Source organism: Tachypleus tridentatus, chromosome 3 (assembly GCF_004210375.1).
Source record: "Tachypleus tridentatus isolate NWPU-2018 chromosome 3, ASM421037v1, whole genome shotgun sequence".
In the NCBI taxonomy this organism is placed as follows: domain Eukaryota; kingdom Metazoa; phylum Arthropoda; class Merostomata; order Xiphosura; family Limulidae; genus Tachypleus; species Tachypleus tridentatus.
In genome coordinates, this window is record NC_134827.1 from 93045946 (window position 1) to 93064859 (window position 18914).

General features: G+C 34.3%; 1 protein-coding gene across 2 annotated transcripts in view; it reads left to right on the forward strand.

Moving 5' to 3' along the window:
- LOC143247483 (dihydrolipoyllysine-residue succinyltransferase component of 2-oxoglutarate dehydrogenase complex, mitochondrial-like) overlaps positions 1–18914 on the forward strand; it is a 129192-nt gene that overhangs the window by 88578 nt on the left and 21700 nt on the right. For both annotated transcript variants that reach the window (XM_076495701.1, XM_076495700.1), the window contains exons 10-11: positions 622–752; positions 10181–10248. In XM_076495701.1, coding sequence (XP_076351816.1) covers positions 622–752; positions 10181–10248 — 199 coding nt within the window. The remainder of the gene's footprint in view (positions 1–621; positions 753–10180; positions 10249–18914) is intronic.

The following is an 18914-nucleotide window of genomic DNA, read 5'->3' on the forward strand; positions in this document are numbered from 1 at the left end:
TAACCAAAAACCTATTATTTTATGCCACTGAGGTTAATAAAGGATTACACATTGAAATAACAAAAGAAGCTATGGGTTTGTGAAATAGAGATTGAGATTTTTAAGGAACTAGGAAATATTTTATGTAGAATTATCAATAAGATATTTTCAGTGAATGTAAACATATTGCTTGCTGAGTGAGAGATATCTGGATAAGAGAAAAGAGCTGGTGATGTAAAGTCTTATTAAATCTATCCCAAAATTTTGTTACTATTTCATTTGAAATTTTTGGGACAGTTTTAAAAGTATCATTGCAATGAAAGAAACGTTCTAAACTGTAACAACTTTAGGAGATTATACATGTATAATAAAAACAGAAACAAAAGTACTTAGTGATATTCTCAAGAAATGGGTATCAGTCATATCTGATCAATGAATACTTGAGGTCTAAATACGTGTAAATAAGGGATAAGAACATGGAATACTTTGTATCTGTGTGAGAGCTTTTTTCTCTGGTACTGTGGAATATGTATTGTTTTGTGTAAAACACTTTTCTATAAATTTATTTTTATTATTCAGGTAAAGTTGAGAAAAAAGATTTGAGGTATTTTCTGTTGATTTTTTATCCTTTCTATTTTCCAGAAACGTAATTGAGATGAGAAATGCACATAAGGACAGTTTTGCAAGTAAACATGGCATCAAACTAGGTTTTATGTCAGCTTTTGTTTGTGCTTCTGCCTATGCTCTTCAACATCAGCCTGTAGTTAATGCTGGTAAGTTAAGTCTACTAAGTTCATTTAGCCAAAATTTTCCAAGCTAGTGGTTCATATAAATGCACAGTAGCTGTGTAAATTAAAGTGACAGAAAACATGGAAGTTGCATTTAGAAAACATTGGATAGCTGGTGAATAGCAGCTTAAAGCATATAGTTAAATGGTTTGTATACAGTGATGTTTGTTTACTAAACTAGGTGGCACGATCTGCAGTTGAAAGGTGACACCTATACAGGAATTGTTTTCATGTTTTGGATTGCATTATACAACAAAGTTTCAAGATGCACTGAGATCTTCAAACACAACAGTGAGAAGTATAAGATAAGTTGGTCTTCATACACAACAGTTAGAAATATAGGATAAGTTGGTTTTCAAACACAACTGTGAGAAGTAGAAATTGGTCTTCAAACACAACAGTGAGAATATGGGATAAGTTGGTCTTCGAACATGAAGTACAGGATAAGTTGGTCTTCGAACATGAAGTACAGGATAAGTTGGTCTTTGAACATGAAGTATAGGATAAGTTGGTCTTGAAGCACAACTGTAAGAAGTGTAGGATAAGGTGGTCTTGAAGCACAACTGTAAGAAGTATGGGATAAGTTGGCTGCACAAATATTTGTTTCTTTTCAAGGACTTTTATAGAAACAAGCCAAAAAAAAAACCCACAAGACCCCTAAGAAATGGATATTACTTCCAAAAGCAGTGATGTGTAATTTAAACTACAAGTGAAGATTACAGAATGTCTTTATGTGTAATGACACTGTTTCAGCTCTTAATCATTTTTGTTTTAATATCCAAGAGCACTTTTCAGTTTCACCATATTTTGAAAATTAATGAGAAATACCTTCTATTAGTTTATTAAACCATGAAAGGATGCAGATCTCAGCTATACATATGTCTTAACTGAAGCATCTTAAAAACTACTAAAAAACGTCAATAAAGAAGGAAATTTGCAATAGTTGAAACAGGGGTAATATATTTCTAACTAAAAATCAATTCTAATTTTATTAATAACTTTAGCTATTTATTTTTAACTTTAGTATTCTCAGCTAAAATAACTTTTAGTTTACTGCACATTACAAAAGCTATTTCAACACACAAAATAGTGTATTGTAATGAAATTTCGTTATTTATTATTTGTTTTAATTGTATGCTGTTCAGCACAAGCTTGGTATTAAGCTAAATATAAACATCATTTTAACTGATACAATATCAAATTTTAAACTTGACACACAACCTGTGCATTTGTCATCAAAGCTTGCTTCCAGACTTATTGATAAACCTGAAAGTATTTGAATGTGTTTTTTTCTTGTTTTTTGATATAATATAGTTTAGTGCCCTTTTCCATCGGTTTTGATTGTTGAAGTTTTGTGTGATTTTCCATTTCATAATTACCACAGTTGTTAACCTTGTTTTTTATAATTGTTGAAAAATATTCAATAAACCATCAATAACTTGCTTTTTTTTAAAATCAGAAATGTTTATTGACAGTGTTTTTTGTTGTGGTTTTTTTTGTTCTATTGTAGCTGTTAACCTTGTTATTATAATCTTTGAAAATTATTCAATCTGAATAAACCATTAATAACTTGCTGTTCTTTTTAATAACAAACTGTTCGAGCATGTATGAACATAAATATACAAGGGCTGTTAAAAAAAACGCAGACTGTTTGAATTGCGCAGCTTCAGTTGGTTCCATGGGAATCCGCTTGGTGTCGCTAGGTTTGCACAGATCAGCTGATTACGACGCCATTTTCCGATTGCAGATATCTTCATTTGTGTATTAGCTACGCGGTTTTACCAGGACTGTTTCAACAAGTGGAAACACCGTTGGGATAAGTGTGTGCGTTTGGGAGGAGAGTACTTTGAAGGGGTCCCAGATCTGTAACTTCTAAATAAAGTACATTTTGTTTTATGACATCAGTCCGCGTATTTTTTGAACAGACCTCGTAGAGGGGGGTTCATTGCAGAGGGGGCTGTCTATCTGATATAACTGAACTTTATAATAATAAAAACAAATGCATAGTCCTGTGGATCATTTTTATTTTTTATTTTCTTTCTAATTGGTTTCATAGCTGTTGTGTTATAAAACATATTTGGTGAAGTATAATCATATTTGAAGAAATTATCCTTTTTACCAATTACACTTTGTAACACAAATTTTGTTCCTGGATAACATGTGTTATTTCTTAATTGCTTGTGTTATAAGAGTACAGAAAATGGCCATTATTCCCTTCAAACTTTGCCTTTGTGACCTTGATAATGAAATTTAGAAATTAACCTATTTTATACGTAAAAACGGGCAGATTTGCACATCTTCATTTACATAAGGTCTGAATAAAACAGGTCACAAAAGCAAAGTTTGAAGACAAAAATAGGTCTTTTCCATTTATTTTAGGCATAAGCAATTGGGAAATAACACTTTCTGCACAGGAACAAGAAAAAGTACAAATGTTGTTACACTGTGTTATTTGAATTATAAAATATCCATCAGATATCTGTCATTTGCTTTAAATGTTGTAAAATAATAATTGTTAACTATAAATATTATCTTGAAATCAAAACCAAATAAACAAAGTATAATGCAGCAAAAGTGTTGTTGGCAAAGAAATTATGACATTTTATTTTTCAAAATGTAATTTATAACAAGAGACACTATTGGAATTTAAATTATTAAGAGTAATTATGGGAAATGTAAATGCAAAATGGTGTAGTAGATAGATGAGCAATATTCATAACTTTCCAAAATAAAGAATTTGTCACACATAACATTTCACAAATTAAATGATAATAAACTGCAGATTTAATTCAACTCAATATTTTTGTGTACAAGTAACAAGACAGTGATTTAATTTTGATTACATATAGTAGCATGAAGATAGCTTTTTGTAGCAGAAAGGGCTGAAAAGGTTTACTGTTATGTAGCAGAGGTCATTGGTACTGTAAAATAGGTATGCAGGAGTTTATGCATCTGATAAAACAATTTTTTCAGTTGTTGATGTTGATTGAGCTCTTCACAAACAGTATCAACCTTCATTTAACTTTTTGATAAGGCATGTCTTGAAGAGGTTTGGTAGAGCACAGAGTTGATTGTAGCTTAAATAAGTGGTGAAAAAGGTTCTGGTATTAATAAAAATTCTCCATTAGCATCATGAATGAAAAGGTTTTCCATATTTTGAACTCTCTGCAAGTTTTTCTTATGAAATTGCCTGATGACATCTGTTCTTATGCCATTAAGAACTTGAAATTACTGGTGATGGAAGTAAGATTTGATATGAGTGTATTGGTGATTTTCAGAAACATCTTTGATTTTAGGTGAAATGCATTGATGTTGTGACAATACAGCAAGTTCAGTAGGTCCAATAGATTTTTCAAAATCTTGCTAGTAGAGCTCTGAAAAGTCTTCCTCTGTCTGTACCAATTAATGAAATTGATAAAGTGTGAAGAAACAATTAATGCATGTATTTTTTATTGCAGTCTTGTGTAGACTTGTTTAGCAGGAATAAAAAAACTGATGTTAGAACAGAGGGATTCCTAAAATGTCTGGAATTTATCCACTAAAGCCATTAGACTTGCATCCTTTCTGGCACACTCTTCACATTTTTTACTTATTTGATTTTAAAGTTGCATGAAAATTGATAATGTTGTCAAATATTGCTTAAGTGCTGCACTCCAAGCTGTCCATCTTATTTTTTGGGCAAAGATATTGCAATCTTTGAGTATCAGTGCACTCTGCCGTTAATTTTTCTATAAGTGCTTGTTGCTTAGGTGATTGCTTTATTAAGTTAATGGTTTCTCCAGCAGTGTCTAGACAATTACATACCAGTTTTAATTAGCTTCATGATTTTTGAAGAGATAGATTGATTCAATGGTCAAAGCAATGTACAGGTAAAATAGCTAACATCTCATCTTGTATTTGTTTTGCTGCACATTTTTATACAACTTTAAAAATTAGATGCACCATCACAGGATTGTACTTTGATATTTTCAAGGGATAGGTTCATCATTTTTATTAATGCATCTTTAAGTGCTGAGAAAATGATTTTGGCTTGTGTGTCAGGAAGTTGTATCATCCCAAGAGGCCCTTCAAAATGCTTGAAACTACCACATGCTCAACAAAAATAAAATACCAGTTGATCATGGTTTGCACAATTTCTAGTTTCATCAGTAGAAATGCATATTGAAGTTGATGGGGTATTATTAGCAAGAAGTTTGAATCTTATGAGCTGTTAACTCAAATTGGTCATTAATAATAATTGGGGACAGATATATCATCTTTCAATCACAACTTACAATGCTTCAAACATTGATATAAATTGTATTCAGTAAGTCTTTCACATAACAAAAATCTAAACTATGATACTTTAAGTTGCTTCAGCAAACCATTGTGATGTTCTTTCTGTTTTTCAGATGCATGCAAATTTATCCAATTTAAAATTGTGATTTTGAAACAAAGGATGATGTAGCATTTCTGTGAAATTAAGATTGTTGATATTCTTTAAATATTTATTAAATCCATTACTGGTGAAGGCAGTTTATATATTACTGTTTTCTCGTAATATAGTATAGCTATTTGTTGGCTTATACAGCCTTACTTACTCTGAGACCAGAATTAGATCAATCAGTATAAAAATATTTACCACCTATGTATGTAATTTTAATGCATGGATACATATCTGGACATAAGAAAGATTTGGTTATTTTAACTCCTAGAAAATAATTGTTAAAGATTTTAAAAGGCACTATAAAAATTATGAATCGTAGTGTATAAACATCTAAATTAAAATATTTTGTTTATATATTATATACATCAATATGAAATTATATATAAATTTTTGGTAAATAAGTATCTATTTCAGTTATCAAAATACAATAATTATAAAAATGAAAAACATGAGCAGGATTTGAAACTACATAGAAAAAGTTCAATGGGTGTCAAATCCAGTGTCTTAATCACTTAACCATAACATTTTGACAGTAGTACAAGTTGATTATTTTAAATAATTTTATCAGTTAGTGTGAAGATTTGCAGTATATTCATTTTTTATACCAGTGAAAATAAAAGAAAATTTCTGATGCAATACTTACCTTCTCTTACATGATTAGCTATTCTTGTTTGCTGTTGCCCTTTAACTATGAACAGTTTTACTAACACATGCCACAAGCCTTATGTTCTTCCTCCCTGTTGGACTTGGAAGACTCCAACACATCTCTCATGCAAATTATCATGTGTCACTTATTAACCATTAGGAGCATGACATGCTTACTTTATGCATGTTGATCTCTCTGCATTCCCCTAGCTTAACCTCACTTCTCGTCAGCAGCATTTGAGTGCAGATGTCTTTCTTTTGTTCCAGAACATGCTTGATGTGGTTTCACTTCCACTTTATTTTGTTTAATTTTACTTTTATTTTAAAAGCATTTCTTTACCCACGTTTTGTTGTCAGGTTTTTCACTTTAACAAAATTCAAGCACGCATTCCAGAGTTTTTTACCACTTTGAGTCCATCTAATTTGTTTGTAACTATACTTCAGGCCACAGGTACTGGCAACCCATCACAGGATTTATTGATCTTTATTGGGTGTTTCAGCATTCTGTGGACCTCCTTTGTTTATCATATGGCATAGTTAACATGGTTCTTGATAGCTTTTCTAAAAGCATTGAACATGCATTCTCGTACCATGCCTGTGGATTCTGTTTTGTCTTCATTGATTTCTGAGGATTTTTTTTCTCAATATTTGATACCTTGTCAATTGCTCTTTAATTTTATGACCTCATTTTCTCTTTTTCAACAATTCTGCCTTCTTCCTTTATTTATTAGACATTTTGAATCATGATACCTTATTTCACAAACCCTTTCTACAGATCCCACATATGGCTCTGCTTTTGCAACATTACATATTTATCATGGTGTCAAGAATCTATTTAGTCCAATGATTTTCCACCATTTGTCCCAGTCTGCATCTTTTTGTCTACCAGACCATCCTTTCTCTCTTCTTGCTTTTTCTTCTTTCCCTCTGCTGTAGTTCACTGATTTTTTCTGTGATGTTAGGATCACCAACATTGGTTCTGAAGTCTGCCAGGTGGGTCCAGGTCCAGTAAGAGCTTGTTGGTTGCAGTTATTCATCAGTGGAACTGTAATATATCTCATTGGGGTCTGGATCTTGATTACTTTATCCCTTTCTTACTCTTCCAGAATCTTGTTTCTTTCTTCCTCTTCACCCAACAGGATTTTAGACCTCCCCATACTGTTGGGGGTTTATTTCTGTCAGTTTGGGGTTCCCAGATGGACTGGGAACTGTAATCTGGTTAGTGACCTTCCCATCTCACTCCATTTGTTTATGCCCCTCAGTTCACCTGAGCATCCTACCATTTCTTTAGTGGGTTTCTGGATGACTGAGAATGTCATCATCAATGTTTATCTCCATATTCCACCTTGAAGCATTCTTGCCTTTTAATTTGGTTTGTCCACTGTGGGATGCTGTACTGAATTTCCTTCCCCTTCAGGCTGACTTGACATCTTCCATCCCTCCAGTTGGTGTGGTATTTTACCCTACAACTTTGTGTCCTGGGAGTACGCTTTCCTTTTTCCAAAAATGACTGATTTCTCTCTATTCTAAATGAGTGTTAGCTTATCCTGCTTTGATAACTCCGTATCAATGGTACTCAAGTGGGCTCAATTTTCAGCCAAGTGAAATGTTTCCATTCATACTTCCCAGTTCCTCCTCCTTTAAAGGTTTTTAGTCACTCTTCCAAGTCATGCACAGCTGTCTCCTCTTTGTTTGTTTCTCTGGTATGAGTCTTTCAGTTCACCCTGTCTGTTCTCTTTTTATGGTTCTATTATTTCTAGGGAGGGAGGCTTTGAATCCTCCCCTACCTCTTGGTCAAGTTTGTCTTAGGTCCTTTTAGTGGGTCATTCATGACTGATAGAGCCTTGCTTGAGGTCCTTTGGATTTTCCCGTTTTCCCTCTTGACTATCTCTTTTGATGGTGGGTCCAAGTTTATACTTCTGTAGGAAGCACATTCTTTACCCTGCAGATAGATTTTCTTCTCTTCTCAGATGGGTCCCTTCATGGCTGGAATCTGTGTGTTAACTACAATCTGGCTTTGAGCTGTTGGTTTGAGGATGTACATTTTCTCATTATCACCATACTAGATCCCCTTGATATTCACTGACCTTGGGATCCTGTTTCCTATTTCTAGGAATTAACTGATCATCTTTCAGTTTGACCACTTAACAGTTGTGGCTGGTATTCCCATGGGTACATTCAGGTGGTACCCCCATGTATTTTCACTTGGATCTTTTGGACCTATGATGGTAAGGTTAATTTGATGTCATGTCACATACAGAGTGTCTTCAGACTTATGATAGATCATTCTTCTGACTAGAACAGGTTTACACAATGAAATATCTCCTTCATTCCTTGATCTCCCTAACTTGGCATATGGTGATTTGTCCCTCATTTGAGTACATTTACCTCCTCTTCCTTTCACCAATTTGTTTAGTCTCCTGTTTCCCATCATCAGGTTTAGGCTATTGCTGCCTTCACATGAATTTGGTTGAGCACATTCCCTTTCATTTATTCTCCTCTCTGAATACTTTGTTCCTTTGTCTCCATCCTCCTCAACACCATTCTTGGTCCTTTATAATGCTCCTTCCTGGTCTACTCATTTATAGTTTTTTTCTTGTTCCCATTTCAATTATTTCTCCATTGTCCTTCTTTCTTCAATTGTTGTTGCTGATTTTACATTTCATGCTCTTCTTCACATGGACTGCTGTCTGTTCCCTGGCTACATGGTCTGGTTCTCACATTAGATGTCATTTCCTCATTCTCTTCATTCTTCATTACCACATCTTTTTTTTCCCCTGTTCTTATCCTTTATTCCATTGGCTGTCTCCACATTCTGATGCTTCCAGATTGGATGTTGATGATGTATTACATTCCATAACTTTACCTCTATTTACTTCTCCTTCTCATGTTACTTATTTCTCCTCTCCCTTTAAGGAGATTCCCTCCCCTTAAAGAGCTGTGGACAGTGTTGGTCTTATATATATTTGTTTTGCCATCGTTTGCATACTGTACCATAGTTCTTGTCCTTTCTCTCTCCACTTCATTCCTTTTTTCTTTGTCTTTGACTACCTGTGAGCTTAACTCCTTTTCTCCTAATTTCCTTTCTTCTCTTTTCATCAAGATACATATGGACTTTTCTCTCTGGTATATGTTACTGGTTGTTGTAGTATTTATGCAATTTCCTTCAGTGGTTCCCATTTTTGGTTATTTATTCCTTTGTAGTCCTCTTTCTCACTTTACTCTTCAAATTGTTTTCATTGTTTCATCCATTGGTTTATTTCACATGTCACCTTGCCATCTGCTTCTTCACCTTTTACCTTTGCTCTCCTCTAGGTAAGTCTCGAAGAAGATTCTGCATTTGAAAATGTTGTCCACCAAACTGACATTCATCTTCCATTATCTCTTTTGTCTCACAGTTTTGTGTCCTCAGGGTATTGCCTTCTGCCTGTGGCTATTCCTTACATCTCAATGCAAAGTGGACACTGAGTAAGAGTCTCTTAATGATCTCTTTTCTGACAGGGGCACTTGCTTTTCATTCATCTCTTGGATCCAGCTGTGGATGATGAGTGGTGCCTGACCAAGAATTTTTTTAAACTCTTAAATCCACTTTGTATACTGTATTGACCTTGCACTCTTGTCCATGGTGCCTCACAGTCATTGTAGATATGGAGCGTTTCACAAGAACACTTGTAGGTGAATAACCCACTTCGTGGTATTTAGGTGAAATAGGAATGGTCATCATCTTACCTTGTTGTACCTGCTGTGTATGGTCCTACACACCCCAGACACATTAAACTTCATGTTTTCCAAAGTTATGTTTCATGAATTTTTCACAAAGCAAAGAATGTACCTGATTCAGAAGTGGTGCATATTCTTCAGTGTTTTCAGGAGTATCTCTATTTTTCTCTTGTAGTGGTCCCTCCTTTATTTCAGAGTGAGATCTTAGCTAATTGTGTAAGTGGAGGTTAGTACCATAGGGAAATTATAACTTTTCTATACTTAAAATGTATTTCTGATGGGTACTTGCTTCCTCTAACACTTCCCACCCTTCTTTTCCACTTCTGCCAAAGTGAACATATTATGCATCATTTGAGCATATAATGCTCTTATTGGTTAACAAATGACACATAACAATTTGCATGAGAGACAAGGGGAAGAGCATAAGGTTTGTGGCATATATTAGTAAAAATGTTTGCAGTTAGAAGGCAGCACCAAATAAGAATAGCTAATCTTGTGAGATGAGGTAGGCACCATATCAGAAATTCAATTTTCTTTTCACTGGAAAACTTTAAATATTCTGTGCATTCATTGTTGTGCTGCTTCATCATCAAATATGTCTTCCTTTGTTTTTTCTTTCCAGTAATTGATGATACAGAAATAGTCTACAGGGACTATATTGATATTAGTGTAGCTGTTGCAACACCCAAGGTAAGCACAATTATTATTCACTTTCCTTGTATGTTCAGTAATTGATGATATAGGCATAGTATATAGGAACTATACTGATATTAGTGTAGTTGTGGCAACACCCCAGGTATGCTAGAATGTTATTCAGTTTTTATGTATGTTATGCTTCGTCCTTTAAATACATAAAACTCGTGCAGAAATTAGTATATTTGGTCATTAAAAGCTTTTAACTCTTCAAAATATTCTTAAATGTATGATTTGGAATTTATATGAACATAAGAAATTTGTTTTTCACTAATGGTGTCCTAGTTTCTCTGTTGCAAGAAGTTAAAATTAAGTAACTAATAATTTGAAATGATGCATCATATAAGTGCTGAATGTGCAGTGATTATACAAAATTGAAGTTGTGCAGGGATTGTGCAACAAAATGCTATTCTACCATTTCATAAAGAGAAAAACAAATTACAGTAGTAACATTTAAGTGAATGATAGCTGCAATTAATGTAGTTCCAATGTCAGCACCAATTTAACACTTTTTTTTAATATAAAATAACAACCACAACCAGTCTTTGATTGTGGAAGTTTATTTGACAAACCATTATTAATCTGACTGTTTATCCAATGAACACCACTAGCTAAGCATCAAGAAACACAATGAAATTTATAAATCTGGTAACAGTAACCAAGACTTCACTAAATCTCAAAATTTAAACTTTTATCATATAGTCAACCATTGATTGTACGATCCAAAGTAAATTATACAAAAAAAAAATCTGTGCAATCTCATTAAACTCATAGTCTTACAGTTAATAATCTAGATATTTTTAGTGCTAAAAATATATTGCACTTTCTCAGGTCACATAAACAGTTTTGAATAAAGTAATGTTTACTTCTCTCTTTTCTGTTTATGTACTTTAAAGAAATATTTGTATGCAAGTTATGAAGTGAACAGCAAAACAACTCTGTTAAAAATTATCAGAAGATATGTGAAGTGGTGATATAACTCCAAAGGTTCTTCTGCTTTTAACTAAAATAATTCATGAATGTATAAATATGTTGTTTGCTACCTCTTTGCCCATTTGCTTGATTGTGTAATTTATTTGGCAACTTTAAATGTAATTAGATAGTTCTCGCATTATGATCCTTAACTTGTCAAGAACAAATCGCAAACACAGAAAAAGTAAACATGAATTCATTATTGCTAATGTGCAGATATTTACCACAAAAAATATACATGCAATTCTAGATCTGACTTTGTCTACATCTTTTTTTTTTCTGCCTTTACACTTCAAAACAATTGTATATATAATAATATGATGTGCTAAACAACCAATTTGTTTGTATCAGTAGAAAGAAGAGTTGAATTGTTACTTGTGTTTTGAATTAGTTGTATGTTATAGTAGGTAGCATTATTTAATGTATATCATATATGGAACTGTTCTATTTGTTGTTGTAAAATAATTATATATTATAAAAGAAAACTAAAAATATAACTTTCTAAATCAATGTGATCTTGCATTGTTCACTTTTTGGTAACACATGAATGTTAAGATCTCTGTGAAGTTTAATGTACTAACATTGTACATGTGTTATAAAGTGAGTCACTATTAACATCATTATTTTAAAACTATAAGCTCAAGTACCACCTTTTTTTCTAAAGTATCAGCAAAACAAAATTACCTGAGAGTGTTTCATGTGTAATACTTTTAAAGAAAGACGAGAGCATGTGAAAGTAATCTTATATTGTATTTGGTTACAAGGTAGGCTCATTCTGCAGTTGCAGTGCTGATTTTCTGTTTGTATATATAAATCAATCGCTTCAAAAAGGAAGGCTTATGTTGTTAAAGTATTTAGGTTTTCAAATGGATTGAACTACAACTTGATTTCTTTTATATTTGCAATGTTTTATATCTATTAAAATGAATCATCCATTTGCTCTAATGTTTTACTAATACACCACAGTGGAAAATCTTAGTGATTAGTACGACAGAGAAAACCACTTTTAAACAGAGCAGCTATGTAGATTCACAATGGAAAAGAATTTTGAAACACGGTTATCATGTGGGCCTACAAGTACCATTTTGATTTTAGTCTCTGAGGTTTAGAAAGTTTTATGCTCTTTCAAAACTTATGAGTATTCCAGTGTGAAATTGTGTCCTTGGTGAAGACATTTAAAAAGTATTAAGTTATATTTTCAACAGCAAACTGTTATGTGGACTGTTTTTAGTAATTCTTAATGTATGAAAATGTAACATGTTTGAATGAGGTTTGGTAAGATAAACCTAAAAAGTTGGGAATGTCAGTTTTGTTGGTGTGTAGTGGTGCATGGTTTAAATAAAAGCAGTACATTATAATATTACACATATAAGTGATATTATTCTTAGCATGTTCTAGCTCAGTTTTTTTTCAATTGATGGGAGTAAGAATCAGTTTAATATAGTAACAGATCACTGTTCTCCCTAACTCAGTGCAAAACTTTTAATATTCTTCCTGAAAGATACATGTCAAAGGGAGCCATCCTAATAAAGTACATGTTGCACATTCAACATTTTATTACGTAGTTCAACATAAACTGAACAGAGAGTTTTCAACACTTAAACCTTTAAAAACTTAAGAATGCTAGAAATTCTCACTATAAAAAGTTGATGCAACAGCAAGATTACAAAATATGGGAATTTTTTCATACTCCTAATAAAAGAAATATTTTGCAGAAGGTTTAATCAGTATCTCCATTGAAAACATATTACCTTTAAAAACTTTCTTTCTTTATGTTATTTTAATATGATACATGTGTATAGCAGAATTAAAAACTGAATTGTAGGCTAAGGAATTTAATAGTATGAAAAATGTTTACATCTTCATAAAAGTAGTTTTATTTTGAGTTCACTTACAGATTAGTAGTATTGTAGTACAAATTACAAGTTTTAAAGTAAGAAAAAATGTTTTCAATAACTGGTGTGACCATATCAAGTACACAAGTTTTCTAAAAAACAAATCTTCCGTACTTGTAAAAACGGTTGCTTAAATAATCTTCATAAAAAGCTGAGTAAATGTTAAAACACATGACAGTTTCTTACATAATAATAGCTTTTGTTGATTTTGTGCCTAACAGACATTTTGTTATTGAAATGACACCCGAAAGTTAACCTCTTTGAAAGAATAAAACAATGTCAAATACTTTTTGAAATCCTTTAACAAAAGATGGATTTTATTTCTATGTGTAGAAAACATATAAGAAAATTCTACCCATTATTCAGAAAATGGTTGGTAAACAGTTATAACCAGCACTAATAGATTAACAATGGAAACTTGGAGAACTGCGGGTGTCATTTTTGCTACACAAGTATGAGGCAAGAATTGGAACAAGTTCTTCAAATCACATCCAGTGGTTAAATTAGGATTTTGAAAAAGATGGAACCTTCGTTTTTAAACCAGTCTGAATACCAGTAATTCTAATCCCTTTAATTATAAAGAGGAAAACTGCTCTAAAAGCCAGTTGATGTGAAATAGTCACTAAGATGAATGGATGTTAAGGATTTCAACAATCTGCAGCAGAAAATTTACTTTCTTAGTTTGTGATAAACCAATACATTAAAAACACGTGAGATATTTGTTAGAACAATTTGTACCAGGGATAAAAAAAAAATGTTGCCTTTGTACATACATATTTAAGCTCACAAGATTGGAGTAATTCAAAACTAATTGTGGAGGTTTGTTTTGATACAAAAATCAGAAAAACACAATATGAACATAATGAATAGTATATCAACTAAATGCCAAAGTTAATAATTTGTAAATTTTAATAATAACTTTTAATAGTGATCATAATGAAAGACCAGAAAGTTTTTAAAAGTTAAAAATAAGTTAATGGCTGTGTCAGGAAATGTGTTCAATTCTACATAATGTTATAATTAGTTATTTACTTTAGTTAATTGAGGTTAAGTGATAAAAGCAAGGATTTTCTAACAAGTTAAATAATCATTGTAGTAGAGATTGCAAATATCAAAAAGAATGACCAAACTGTTTAAGTTTTTTTCAGTTATGTTTTTTTCTGTTTCTTATTTTGATGTTTTTTGCATGTTTCTTGTCACTTAAATTATGGCTTTATTATGGAATGGATTTTTTTTATGAAGGAAATTTTACTTTGCCCTATACATTTAACCTATGGCTTTTATTAAATGACAAAAAAGCTACATTCTGAGATGATTACTTACCACTAGCCTGGAACTCCCACCTAATCCATGTGTAAACCACATTGTTGATCTGCATTAAAGTATATAAATTAGCATGGGTCACACCTTCCTGTTGCAGCTGACTTCCTCTATATGTACAGTTGGATCCAATTTTTACTTCTCGATTTGACAAGACAGTGCTGAGACATAGTATCTGATACATATTTTTCTTAGTGCTTTTTGAAAATGTTCAGTTACTGATTTTTACATTTCAAAGAATTGTTTATAATTTCCTGTCAAATTGGGTTTCTTTATTTGATTGTGAATTCTATTTCTTGCTCTGTTACTATTATGACTACAGTGACAACCAACAGTACTAATGTTCAACAGGTGCTAGTGTGGTGTTGGCCCCATTTCATAGAGAAATGGCCAAGGGATCTCCTGATCTTCAAATAATTTTACCATTACCTGAGCATTTCACTCAGGATGATGAGAGCCTTGCATACACATGCCCCTCTTGTTCCTTTACTGTGCAAGCACTTTCTCAGACTGTTGAAGCATGTAGATCTCAGTTGCCATTTTTAGACTTAATATCACAGCTATGTTATGTTTTGTCTTTGTCACCCACATTATCTGGTCCCTCCCTTATTGGAATGCAGCACTTAGTTCTCAGTTTTTAGCTGTTTGTCCCCTTTGCCTGATATTGGGCTCCATGCCAAATGTTTTGCAGATTACTTACGTGTGGGAGTTAGTATGCCGCACCCATCACCTTCTGCTGATGATTGTGCACTTGTATGTCATCATTCAGAAAATTCTTTCTCAATGTCCAACAGTTGAATTCATTTATTTCCCTATGGAGTTTGGTCCCTGATACATCAGTGCATATTTATCACGTATAATTTGCTAACCTTCATTTCTCCTTCACAACATTCCTTCATTATTTGTCATCCATTCACCTGTTGTCTGAGGCATCCAGTCATTCTCCTGAGATTTTTTAGTTGAACCCTGTACCTCCTACTCACCAGCTTGTTCAGATTGTTATCATCAGCCCTTTATCTCCACACTTGGAACCTCTAGGGTTGAGATACGTTAGTAGTATGTGCATCACCCCTAACTTCCCTGTCAGATTTGTGATCAGCCCTTTTTCTGAGATATGTAATCTTTGGTATGGTCAAGATATCTTGGAGTATCATATTGATTCCAGTAGATTGCACACATCCTTATCTTCCCTTATGTCCTGTTGTCCAAACCATCTACTTCTCTACAATGTCAGTGTTACCAGTGACTACTCTGTGGATTCAGGTCATGTAGGTGCCATTCTCACTCTTTTCTTAGAAGTTTGATATAGTCTTATCATCATCCTTTGGTTATTCAAATTTTGTCAGAAGGGCTGTCCATTCTTTTCCTTGTGTCTTCTGCCTTAACACCTATCTCAGTTCCTTTCCCTTCTTTAGATCTGATTTCTTAACAGTGTCTTACAGAAACAGTTTAAGTCCTTCTAATCAAGGGCATCATCAGACAGGTTTCTCCAGTGCATCCAGGGTTCTATTGTTGACTTTTTGTCATCTTGAACACAAAGACTGATAATTGGCATTCTGTAATCAACCTCTCCCATATGAATCAGTTCTTCACCATGATATCATAACTGTCTCTCACATTGGCTTTTCTTCTAGAACTTTGTATGATGAGATTCAATATGCCTGACACTTATCTTCACATTACTGTTTCTAAGGCTTCACATCATTTTCATTTTTTTTCCACGAAGATTATATTTATTCATTTAGCTTTTCCTTTCAAGCTTGCATCAGCACCTTATGTTTCCTATTAAGTGGTTCAGTCTTTTGCTCAATTCTTTCATTCTTGCAGGCTCAATTCCCATCCTTCACAGGGTTTTCTTCTTACACACTAACTTCTTATAGAAGCTGATTGGATGGATTCATTTATGAAGGTAGAGAAATCTGTTATCCATACCTCTCAATATCTTATTTATCTGGAGATGTTTTTCAACTCACAGTATTTTCCTCTTTGTCTCTGATCCATGAAATTTATAGTTCAGATGGCACTATCAACACTTTTTCTCCTTGTGTTATAGGTTCTGTCTCTTTTGGGGACTTACTCATCACTGGAGACTTATCCATCTGTGGCTCATGGCTACATTACTTGCAGTGGGTAGTACAAGTTTATTGGCACCTAATCATGGACTCTCTGAATTTACAGATATCTGTTTGTTCCTGCTTCCCTTCAGTCTGATTTTCTATATTGATTAGATATGAAGAACATGATAATGAGGTTACCTATTCTTTCTATTTGTCAAGATGGATATGTCTTCACAGATGCTTGATTATCTGGATGAGATGAGTGCTGCATTACACTGGAGACCTCAGTCCATTTGTCTCAGGAGGAGTTAAATCTTTACACCAACTTTTAGGTACTCTTTGCTGTTCATCAGGTGATGGTTAGTCATCTTCTGTCATTTCTGTGACTGATGTCTCTTACGTCACCAGTCATGAGAGCACTCAATCCTGGTCCTATGTTCCTCCACTCTAGATCTCTTTTGGGCTCACAGCTATCAAATTTGTTTGATGGCTTGTCACATACCAGACACCCACAATCTTGTTGCACTTTGTCTTTCCCATTCAGATAAGCTCCTATCCTTTCATGTGGCCCCTCAGTGTGGATTCCTGTACGTGGTGAGGGGATCTCCCAGGAAAGGTTCTGTTTTTTTAGCTTACCTCCTCTGGGATCTAAACATTCACCCCCCATGTTTGCCATGCATGACAACCCGTGAAGGGGAGGAGAGGATCCTGGTGGTTGAGAAGTCCAACCTTAACACACCACTTTGGCCTTGAATTCTTGCAGATGGGCATCCTAGTGGTGGTCCATCATGGGTCATTAGGCTGGTCCACTTGGGTTAGGGTCAACCAAGTACCAGTGTTGGATGTTCTCAACAGGTGTTGTGGACATTTTATCTGATGCTGGTGTTTGAGTATAGTGCTCACAAAACCCTGGCATTGTTGCAGTGTTCTTGTTTGACATTGTAGTGGCTCCCCTTGTAGGACTTCATGGTGGGTGGGGTCAGTGGGCACTGCAATTTCCTTTTTTATGGATCCTCCAAATAAAAACTTAAATAAATAGTGAAAATAGTCTGTAGGTAAATGACCACATCATGAAGATTCTGAGCAGCAATCTTCAACATATGTAATGCCTGTCGTACCTCATTTTCTTATTCTACATTCTCTTTCAGACAAAACTAAAGAGACATATAATCAATCAGACTTTGATGCTCTCATTGAACATTTGCCGTCTCCCTTTTTTAATCCTGGGGAACTTTAATGGACATCATCCCCTCTGTAGAAGTGCTGATATTGATAGGATGAGTCACTATGTAGAGTGTATGCTCTCTGATCACAACCTTTCTCTTTTCAATACTGGTTCGTCTACTTATTTTCATATACCTAGTCAGTCCTTTACTGCTGTTGATCTCTCAGTTTGCTCCCCTTCACTATTCTTTCATTTTTCATGAAGGGTTGACAGTAATCCATGAGGCAGTGATCATTTTCCTATAATTTTGAGAGAGACAGGGCGTGGTCGATGCCACCTGATTTGCGTTCCCTGGTGGAAGCTGGATCAAGCAAATGGATCTTTCACTGCTCTCACAGAACTTGATCCTGCCATCATCTGTAAGCCGTTAATAGACAACTGTGTGGCAGCAGTAACTGACTGTATTATACAAGCAGCTGCTCAGTGTATTCCTAAAACCTCAGCATGTTTTCCACAATACCCTTTTATGTGGTAGAATCCTGCCTGCCACATAGCACAGAAGGCTCAAAAACGGGCCTGAGATACTTTCCGTAGATATCCCACACTCTCAAACCGCATCGCTTACCAGCAGGCCCGTTCACGTGCTTGGTGGGTAAGATGTCAAAGCCAGAAGAAATATTGGATTAAGTTCACGATCAACATATATTCTACCACCAGTTCCAAAGTCATATGGGACAAGATTTGAAAGGTCAGTGTGCAATATAATTCTGTTCCCCTCTCTATCTTGCTCTCTGATAGCCAGGAAGTAGCTGATACCTGGAGCATCACCGATACTCTAGGTGAAAACTTTTGCTGGGTATCTAGCACTTTTGCTTTTTTCCACCACCTTCTTAGCCATCAAGATTTGGGCAGAGCAGTCACCTCTTTCCTTTTGAGCTAATTCTCTCTATGACTATAATCGTCCCTTTACACTGGTGGAATTCAAACTGGCCCTTTATCAGTCTGGCAGCACATTGGTCGGACCTGATGATGTACACTATGAAATGCTGCGGCATCTATTTCCTGCTTCTCTTGCTATCCTTCTGATTGTTTTTAACCAGATCTGGCAGGAGAATATTTTTCCTGATGTTTGGCACCAAGCTATTGTTCTACCTTTCTCTGAGCCTGGGAAGGATCTCAGGATTCCTTCAAACTACTGTCCAATTGCTTTGACGAGCTGTCTGTAAGACCTAAGAGAGGACGGTTAATGGTTGT